At 39.9% G+C, this 10,363-nt stretch overlaps 1 protein-coding gene across 3 annotated transcripts; it reads right to left on the reverse strand.

Moving 5' to 3' along the window:
* Positions 1-1,672: 1,672 nt before the first annotated feature.
* Positions 1,673-9,070, reverse strand: dhrs3a (dehydrogenase/reductase (SDR family) member 3a). Of its 3 annotated transcripts, none has more exons than XM_079589257.1 (6): positions 8,529-9,051; positions 5,203-5,346; positions 4,534-4,653; positions 3,536-3,774; positions 3,330-3,455; positions 1,673-2,577 (listed from the first exon to the last, which is right to left on the reverse strand). In XM_079589257.1, the coding sequence occupies exons 1-6, from the start codon at positions 8,721-8,723 to the stop codon at positions 2,493-2,495; spliced, it is 909 nt and encodes a 302-aa protein (XP_079445383.1). In that variant the 5' UTR covers positions 8,724-9,051; the 3' UTR covers positions 1,673-2,492. The 3 variants fall into 3 exon arrangements, with proteins under 3 accessions (XP_079445383.1, XP_079445385.1, XP_079445384.1); XM_079589259.1 differs by lacking the exon at positions 8,529-9,051 and adding an exon at positions 5,751-7,286; XM_079589258.1 differs by having other exon boundaries at positions 1,674-2,577; positions 3,536-3,657; positions 8,529-9,070.
* Positions 9,071-10,363: the final 1,293 nt, after the last annotated feature.

Genomic DNA, 10,363 nt, shown 5'->3' on the forward strand with positions numbered 1-10,363 from the left:
CCCGGTAGAAATGACATCAGGTGGAAAAACGTTGATCAGACATGTACATTTATACACAAACTGATGACCAGCCGCAACTTTCGGACGCCATCTTTATTTTTCTAGCTCAACTGTCAAAGAATGGAAAGCACAGGATTGTGGGATATCAAAGGCAGCGAAGGATACATCTTTGATGCCTTCCGACCTTGGAATGCGTCCTCCGAAGGCAGCATTTGTCAGTTTTCGGACGCAGCCACCATTTGAACACCGTATACTTACGGCATTTCCGTCACCAGTTTTGACGTTATCGCTGCGTTTTGTTAAGAGTGACACATTAAAATACAGTTTGAAATGACTGTTTGACTGCAATCTGATTGGAATCGCATTTCAAACCACCGTATGTGTTTTTTTTTGCTCTCCAGACTTTCAAAAACCCATCTGGATAAAATCTGGATATGCCAAAAATCAGATTTTTGCTGGCAGTCTGAACATGGCCTTAGTATAGCCTACATTCTTCTTCTTGACTGACAGTGTGATGTCAGATCAAAGGTCTTTCCCTTAAGGGCGACACACTCATTAGTTAAAGATGGATGTGCCGTGGCCACGCACCCCACAACTCTGTGTTGCTAAAACTATAGGAACAACAATGCCAGTGCTAACATTGAGCATAAGTTACCATGTGCCCTATCAATACTCTTAGTACCCAGTTCTACTTTTCCACCTGTGCTTGGTCACATTAAGCGGCTCTTTTCCCCGGGTAAAGGGTTCATCACAGGGTGAGCTGTCTGTCCAACAGCCTACTCAGATTTATCTACTATTTGGCTAACCTTGCTCTGAACTCACCCCCTGAGATTTGAGCTGACTTCTCCAACACACATGCACACCATGACACAGTTTCGTGTCCTGATCCCATTCTCAACAGTGTCCATCATTGCAGTTATACGTGCCAAAACTCATTCTTCGGTTTTTGTCGTTTGGGCTGTGCAACATTTTTGGTGATTATTCCCCCAGCCCCGTATATTATTTATTTGATCAGAAAGCAACCTTCTCTTTCAGTCACAAAATAACAGTTGAATGTGTAGAATGTGAATTGGCAATCACATAATTGCAATAGCTGCTTTGTGCCTGTTGTGTTTCAGTTTCAGTCCCCAGTGTGCTTTGATAGCACTCTATTGTCTTCTAATACCGCAGCAGGGATGCACCGCATGGAAAGAATTTGAAGGAGAGACGCCAAAAGAAAAAACATCTGCCTGTAGATTTGATTTTATGAGGTTACACGGTCTTAGATCTCGCATCCAAATTGGCAAATAGAGGCGTAGGAGAAAATTGTCAACAGGCGCTGAATTACCCACCAATCTGTTGCGATACAGCTGTATCAAAAGCGAACATCGGTTATTCAGATAGGTGTGAGTGACAAATCTGAACCAAATGACAAGTTCTAGATTTGTCTATTAGCCATCCAGTGGCTGACCCCTCTCCAGTGTGCTTTCCTGTTAAGTGGAGTTAGTGTTATGACAACCCTGCCTAGCGCACAATGAGTTCATGATTGGCTGGCCTGCAGCGGTGGAATGCTGACCATGAAATGCCTGTGAGTTTTGGCAGAGACCGAACAAGCACACTGCCAGGGACCGACACTTCCCTGTTTTCAAACCCACATGAACACCCACAAAATAACACTCACCGGGTTTTTTTTTAAGATCAAATACTGTTTATTTGTGAAGTTGACGTTAATATGAAGGTAGACATGTCCCATACGGCAAAAAAAAAAAAACGAAACATTTTTCTGTTCTAAATATATTTCAAATATATGCTAAATATGAGGTAAACGGCACCGCTTAACAAAATACAATTTTGTTTAAACCAAAATCATTTCCAATAGTATTTCAATGTGCAAGAAAATACATTTTACAATTTGAAAATAAATTTCGGGTAAATGTAAAAATGTATTTTTGAAAAAAAATGTTTTGGACAATATTAATACACAGTATTTAGATTGAAAAATAAAAAGCGGCCAATAACTAAAACGTACTGAATTTTTTTAGCATCTATATTAGCAATTTATTTTGAAATATATTTAAGAATATGTATTTGCCGTATATGTGTTGTTACAAAAAAAATTCTTAAAATCAGTGAAAATCTATAAAACTCCTAAGGGCAATATTACAAGATCAAAAAACCCTGATGAAAACCTCAGAGCATTCTAAGAACCGTTTCTTTCTTAACTCGATCAGTCTGTGCTCTTTGTCATCACAATATCCATGGAAGTCTTTCACCTACATGCCTGTGTGCAGTCCAGTATAGGGCAACCAAATCCAAATGCATCTACGTAAGACTCGCAGACATAGTTCTTGGGAAAACATACCATCTTGATACGCTGTTTCCAGTGACCCTTTCACAGTCTTTTTTTTTTTTTTTGCGTCCACAAAGCAACAGATTGATGTTCCTGGACGTAGTGCTTGCTTTGCATGAAAAATTGGTTTTGAGGATTTTTCACAGTCAAGCTGTTCCTGAGTTTAAGTCCGTCCTTTGAATGTGTTCATGCAGGTGTAGCTTCCTGAAAACTTGTGGATATCTTCCAAGGCAGACTGTGGCAAAAGGCTGAGAAGGAAGAAGAAGAAAAAAAAAATAGTTATTTGCTAAATATTGAAATTGTAGAATTATGTAATAAAGTGGGGTCGAAAAGTAAGCGCATTTGACTGAGATATAGATATATTTTTGAGATCTAGACTGTATGTAGCCCCGCACTTTTGAGCGTTCTGTCTTCCGGTTTGTATTTCCACAGCATGAAGGTAAGATCTTATGGATTTATGAATGAACCGCTCGTTTTTAAATCTTCCCAGTCTGCTGACTTTTATGACATCCGCTTCAAACATTACAACGCTCATGATAACTTTCGATAACTTGACAAGTAAATCCACTTCACCAGCTAATTACTGTTCGACAGCGATGCCATAGAAATATAGAGATTCTGTAAAAACAGAAGTTCAAAGACAAATTCGAAAGATACCATGATTCTATAGCGCATAAGATATAATACATTAATACATTACATTTTGAAATAAACAGACAAGAACAAAGAAACTATTTAAAAATATATATATATTTATTTTTGCCTTTATTCAGATACAGAGGACAGGAAGCAAAGAGAGAATTGCGGGGTGGGTTTGGGATTCGAACTCGGGTCGCCCGGAGCACAACTGCGCTACATGCCGCCCATCCCCACGAGGCTATCAGCTCTGACATAATATAATAAAATAATATAATAATACATTTGAATTAATTCATGAATAATATGTTATGTATATGACAAAGTGTTATTGCTCTGATTCCTACAACAGTGACAGTCTCACCTCTTAAGGATGACAAGAAAGTGCATGGTCCATGGCAGGACAACGAAGGCAGTGTTGGTCCTGACTGCATCCACAGTGCGCTCGGCCACCATCTCAGGATTCAGAGGAGGAAACAGCTTAGGGAACCTAAGAGGTGATTTCATGAATTATTGAGCGCTTGAATTCCACCTAGGTCTTGTTTATCATCAGAAGCAGCAGATCATTACCTCACTCTCATGCCCTGGAACATCTCTGTGTCCGTGTGGAAGGGAAGCACTGTGCTACAGCCCACTCCAGGGCAGTCCAGCAGGCCTAGCGTCAGGCTTTCCATGAAGGCATAAGAAGAGGCCTTGGACGTGCAGTAGTCGATGGCTCCAGGGATGGAGGAGAGGGAGAGAATGGAGTTAATGCACACCACGTGGCCGTTGCACAGCTCCAGCATGCGAGGCAGAAACGCTTTCGTGGTCTGTGGGGGAGACAGACACAATTACGCATTGTTCTGTTCCCTCAACCATCTTCTGGAAAATCCAACAACAACAATGAACGCTTCAGAACTTCGGGGTCAAGAATGCGTTAATTGTCTAGGATTCTCTAGGCTACCTTTGGTGAAAGTCAACAAGCATATTTTGACCGGCTCAGCAGAAACATGAGCCCACATTCAGTGTTTGATCTGATGGCTTCTATGCAAAACTCTATTTAAAACTGGCATTCTGCAAACGCCATGTGTTTGAAATTAGAGCAACAATATATTACAGCAATCCTCAGCGTGAGCTCCTACTGCAGCTGAAGCTTTAGGTGATCAGCTCTTGTTCTCATTGAATATGAATGTGTCCTAAAACGCACGGTTGTGTAGCCTAGATCTTCCGAGCAATGCGTTTCCTTTGAAATATTGAACTTTCACTTTTCCCCTAGTTCTTTTAGAATCATTCCTTTGCTTTTGTTTGTGAATATCTCTTGTAGTTTTGTCTCTGACTGTTCTATGTGAGGAATGTTGCGTTACTTTTTCTCTCTTGGCAAAAACACACTTAAATGATGAGGAACGCTTCCAAGAATTACCATGCCAAGTGACTTAACGTTAAGTAAGTGAAAAATGTTCTGCAAAACACAAAGGAGTATCTAGAGTTCGTGTTAGGGTCAAAGCGTGGTTACTGTAGTATGGCTGCGCTGTAATAAATTGACAGTCATGAGAGCAGCGAGTAAGTCAAGAAATTGATTAGTCTCTTACCCAGAACTGTCCAAGTGTGTTTATGTGCTGGGTCTTCAGCAGTGCGTCATCGTCACTGTCCATTAGACTTTTCCCATGAACAACAGCTGCGTTATTGACTAGAATGGTGACATCCCCAACCTGTGTGAGAACACATTGCGTTCATTTAGAGCAAACTTCATTCTATGGGCGAGTAAAATTACCATTTTATTTCTGTTACAAGGAAAAGGAAAGAGAATGCAGGGGAAAATATAATAAAAGAAATAAAAAAATAAAATATAATAAAGTAAATAATGTAAAATAAGTCAAGAAATTGTTTATTGAAATCTAGGAAACAACATGGTACCACAATAGATACAAAAGCATAGACGAAAAAACAATAATAATATCAATATAGATAATATAATCTAATTCAATTATTTAATTTAGGAAACAACATAAACAAGGGTCCCTTGCAAGGAGATTATATATGGGGGTCTTTGGCATCAACAGATTTGAAAATACCTAGCCTAGCCCCTAGCGGCCAAAAAGGGGGCACTAGTGAGCACCTTTCTGAAGCCTAACATGACAAATGAGACCCTACGGTCTTGTGGATCGACGTACCTGCAGCAAAAGCTGTTTGAGACAGGGTTATTCCCTATAAAGTCCTTTTAGAGCTCTTAAAAGAAGACATGTAGAGTGTAAGTATACCTTTTCCCTGAGCACTTTGGCCTGCTGGTACACCTCCTCTCTGTTGCCCACGTCGCACACAAAGTAATGACACTCTGTTCCAGTCATGGAGATCTCCTCACAGGTCTCTTTTAAACATTTCTCTGTGCGGCCCCACAAAATCACCTGAGGGAGGAAAGACATGATTGGTTTAAAGCATATGCAGAACATCACTTTCCAAGACAGGAAGTGGAATTTTTACATTGTGAGCTGACTCTCCAACTCTATGATGCATTATGCATGATTGCTACACATTGATGTATGTACAGGCTGAGTTCTCTAAGGAGTTACTGAATAAAGTATTTCCTTATCGTATTATTGTACACGAGGTTTAGGGAGAGCGAGTGAGAGTGATAGAGGACAGGGTCAGGCTGTATAGGTCGGTTCACTCTCTGGCTATTAGATCCATCACTCAGCAAGGTCAGCGAGAGGTAATGAACACAAGCATGAGCCCGTCCCCTCCCCATCCTGTCAATCTCAATCTACCTCATAAACAAACATACACACATAAAACGGTCACATGTTCTGACCTTCTGAGGAACCCTTCAGTATTTAAGGCTTGAGTGTGGGGAAATCTCACAAAACCTGTCAAGAACATGTCCGGGCCACACCAGAAGAAGAAAAAAGTTCTTCAAGAAATGATTTACCATTAGTGTTTTTGTTTTTTTTTGCATTGTCACAGTACATTCCACACATATTATCACTATTGTTATGTGAAATTCTCATTACAATTTAATAATATATCATGTTTTGCATTACTGTAACATACTTCTGCACATTTTAATTGTATTGCAGTAATAAAATAAAATAAAAATCCATCCAAAGTGTTTCCCTACCTATGGCCCAAGAGACATCCCCGCAACCCTACATAGGACAAGCGGTTTGGAGAATAGATGAAATGGAAAAAATTAAATCCATCCAGAGGGTTTCCCTGTCTATGGCCTGAGATGGTTGTCACAATGAAATTAAAAATGGCTCAATTTCTTTATACAAAGCATGAGAGAGAGAGAGAGAGAGAGAGAGAGAGAGAGAGAGAGAGAGAGAGAGAGAGAGAGAGAGAGAATAGGGCAAGCAAGCAACAGATGTGCTGAGTGACATACTGCCTGACTCATGTCCCACCAATGTCACAAACAGCACATGGTATGTGTCCCATTATCAGTAAAAGTTCAAGCAACAGAGCCACCGGGAGACATAAGGAGGGGCAGCCTAACGCCCCCCTCATTAGTGCTGGCCCAGTGGGGTCAGGCATGGGCCAAAGCCCAGCTGGGAGTATGAAAAGTGCCAGCCTCCATTCACCTTTACCTTCCCACCTTTATCATTTAGCCAACATAGACTTTGTAGAATTGATGAACTTCACACAATTAGTGAATACACACTGAACTGACTTCAGCTGAATAATGACACCATTGTCTTTTTAGAGCTGCTTTACAGCAGAATTCAATTCTGTTTGTCATTGATCATTGTTTTCCTGTTTATCACTGTAAAGCTGCTTTGAAACGATCTGTATTGTATAAAGCGCTACATAAATAAATGTGACTGACAAACTTCATAACTAATGTATGTTTCGCCATGTTTTTATGCTGTCAACTCATAGACTAATGCAGTAGATTACAAGGAAAATATTTTCATCCTATTTTAATCCCCTCACCAGGGAACTAAAAGTTCAATACTACATAGCCTACGTAATCAATATATCAATATATAATTGAGGGGCCCTGACTTGTGTCATGCTTGACTTGACTTTCATACACAGCATCGGCTCTTTTGGCTTTCCATTTGATTCTTTTCCTCTGGGATTCAGCCGTAAGAAGCCCACACAATAACACAAATGACATCATCAGCCCTGCTCTGCAAAAAGCTGGCTGACCTGCCAATGAACTTGGTTGTGGTAACCAATCTGCAAGGTGCTTCTCTGCCTACTACACCCCCTTGCAAACGATCCATTCACACACCTGCACATGTTAGGCGCACACACACACACATGAATGCAGCACATATACACATTCACTCCCTCACACGCACACTAAAGTAGAGCAGCTCCTGACACTTGATGCTCGTGCTTTGGTGTTATTGAGGTTTTCCTTTATTCTTGGAAGGATATATATAATGAGTTGTTATATTCATTGCTAATAATCATAATAAATAACATGATATTTCAGATTTTTTTTTTCCCCCTCACACTCGGGACAGGGAAGTATGAACTTCCCTGGAAGGTTAAAGAGTCACACATGATTTGAGTTCAACAAAACAGCCTTGCCTGTCAGCAGCCCATTGTTGGGCATTTGTAAAGACATAAAGGTTTAGGAAACACCTGTGTTTGTGCACAGGAGGAATATGAAACAGAACTTAAGGCTTCACATGAGGGCAGCTACAGGTCACTGTACCTTCTGTTGACTACTTACTAAAACACACACACACACACACACACACACACACACACACACACACACACACACACACACACACACACACACACACACTGTCTGTGCCCCATCAGAACAAACTCCACCATTTCAAAGTCTAGGCCTGTTTGCATAGCCAAAAAGGTGAGTAAATCAGGTTAACAACCCTTAATGACCCTGTTTGCTTGTCAGTAGCCTAATGCTGAAATAATAAACAAACCAACCAAATAATGTTAAAGTAAAATGTCCTATTCACATTTTTCCATTTTTCTTTCCTACTTTACACTAAATTATTTGTACTTTATTTTAGGAGAGCTGTCCATTTTCATTTATTATTTAATCTGTCTAAAATTGAGCACAAACCAGCGTATATTCTCACCTGTTGCCGCCAAAATAAACGCTAACAAACAGAAGTGGCGTTCGCCAGAGGACGTTACCATAACAACAGTGCGCTGCTCAGGCGCTTACGATCAGTGTAGGGGTTACACATATAAAGTATGACAAGTAGCCTCATAATGTAAAATTGTATTAAAGATCTGCAGATATATCACACAGCTTCAGAGTTTTACTTAAGAACTTTTTTTTTTTTTTAAGATAATTGCAGTATTAGAATTTGCGTTGCGCGAGACGAACCTCAGATTGCGCATTGGAAATTATGCAATCATTTTTAATTAATATAATAATAATAAAAAAAATGTACAAAGGCAAATTCCAGAAATCCCTTTCAAGTAGGCTATAGGCAATCCTTGGAAGTGATTGTATAATTTGCACACAGATCAAGACCGAAATAGAAAGCATCAATTTACACTAGGCTACTAAAGCAAAATGAGTAGAACTTAACATAATACATAATTGCATTACATAATAATTGAATAAAAACGCTAACGCTGCAGTCAGAAACTTTACCTTTCTTGCTCCTTGCTTGGCAAACTCTTTAGCCAGGTGACGGCCGATTCCTCTTCCACCTCCAGTGATGAGGACCACATCGGTGCCCAGATCTCTGCGCTTCTGGCGCGCGAAGAAGCGCACGATCGCCCTCAATAAGCACAAGAAGATCTGGAAAGGAAAAAGCAACGCGCATCCCAGCACCTTCATCTCCATCACGACTTTCAGACAGTCCACGCTTTTTACCGAGTTCTATCGAGTAAAGCGAGCTCGTGCGACGGGAGTGTGTTTGTAACTTGTCAGCTGTCAAAAGGCACGCTGGAGTTCTCTGAGAAACTGGAAATGCGTCCTGCTCTCCTGATCTGAAAGAAGCTGTCCCTTAAAGTGCGAGCAGGTCTAATAGAGGACGTCCATCAGCGTGCCAAGTGTCTTACCTATCTAGGAATGAAGAACTGTCACATGTGAGACGACACACACACTCTCTCTCTCTCTCTCTCTCTCTCTCTCTCTCTCTCTCTCTCTCTCTCTCTCTCTCTCTCACACACACACACACACACACACACTCCGTGCGCTTTATCTCAAGAGGCGGGACGGGACTCTGAAGTGTCGTACGAAGATTGAGAGATCATTTGTGAAACATTTATTTATAATTTATGCGGCACTCTCATTATAAGAGAAGTCATGCTGATCACTGTTACTTAAAGGGGCTCATCGTGCGCGCTGCTGGGAGACTCATTAGTAATGCGCGTCTATATTTTGTCATCCAATTATTCTAACACGCTAGGCGTTTTAAGGAAAGACAACGCGATATTTATTAAAAAAAACTCTAAAACGGAAGAACTGTGATTCAGAAGGTTATTTATTTTAAGCAATATCCCACGAGCACGAATTGTGAAGCGGCCTTTAACGATCGAGCACATGACTGACCAAACCGAGTTGTGATTTTGTGTCGACGTGAAATATGGCGGCAAACAACTTGGTTGTGAACTTGGCTTAGCTATGCAAAACTTATAAACAACAGATTTAAAGTTTGTTAACAAACAATGTTTTTGTTAGATATCATGTCTAAAATAGATATAAATCCAAATAGGCCTACTATAACATAAATGTAAAATATAATAAAATGTCAGAAAACTTAGCTAGGCTATTTACGAAATTAATGCATGACTTTTCCATTTCCTCACTCACTAGCTAGGCTATATAGCAAACACGCACCAAGGTATCGCGGGTATTTAGTGCGCAAAACACTCTTGGAACGCCGATTGGCCAATCGAACTCGAGCTCAGATAGTTCAGACGTTTAATTCTGATTGGATGAGCCGCGTTCGAATCCGATGTAAAATTACAAGACATGCTAAGCTTGAGCTTCTTGATAACCAGAAGCGTTCAGAATAATAGGCCTTAAAGGGATAGTTCACTTTAAAATTAAAATTCTGTCATCATTTACTCACCCTCAAGTTGTTTCAAACCTGTATTAATTTATTTCTTCTGCTGAACACAAAGAAAGATATTTTGAAGAATGTCAGTAACCAAACAGTAGTCTGTACCCATTGACTTCCATAGTATTTTTTTTTCCTACTATGGAAGTCAATGGGTACAGACTACTGTTTGGTTACTGACATTCTTCAAAATATCTTTCTTTGTGTTCAGCAGAAGAAATAAATTAATACAGGTTTGAAACAACTTGAGGGTGAGTAAATGATGACAGAATTTTAATTTTAAAGTGCTATCCCTTTAACGTAACTATTTTGTAAGTATTAATTGGACTGTTGACTTAAAATGGGAAAACATAAAATTTTAAGCCATATGATGTAGGCTACATTTTGTATGGATTTCAGCAGAAAAAAAACAAAGCAA

Source organism: Phoxinus phoxinus (genome assembly GCF_949152265.1).
Source record: "Phoxinus phoxinus genome assembly, chromosome: 18".
In the NCBI taxonomy this organism is placed as follows: Eukaryota; Metazoa; Chordata; class Actinopteri; order Cypriniformes; family Leuciscidae; genus Phoxinus; species Phoxinus phoxinus.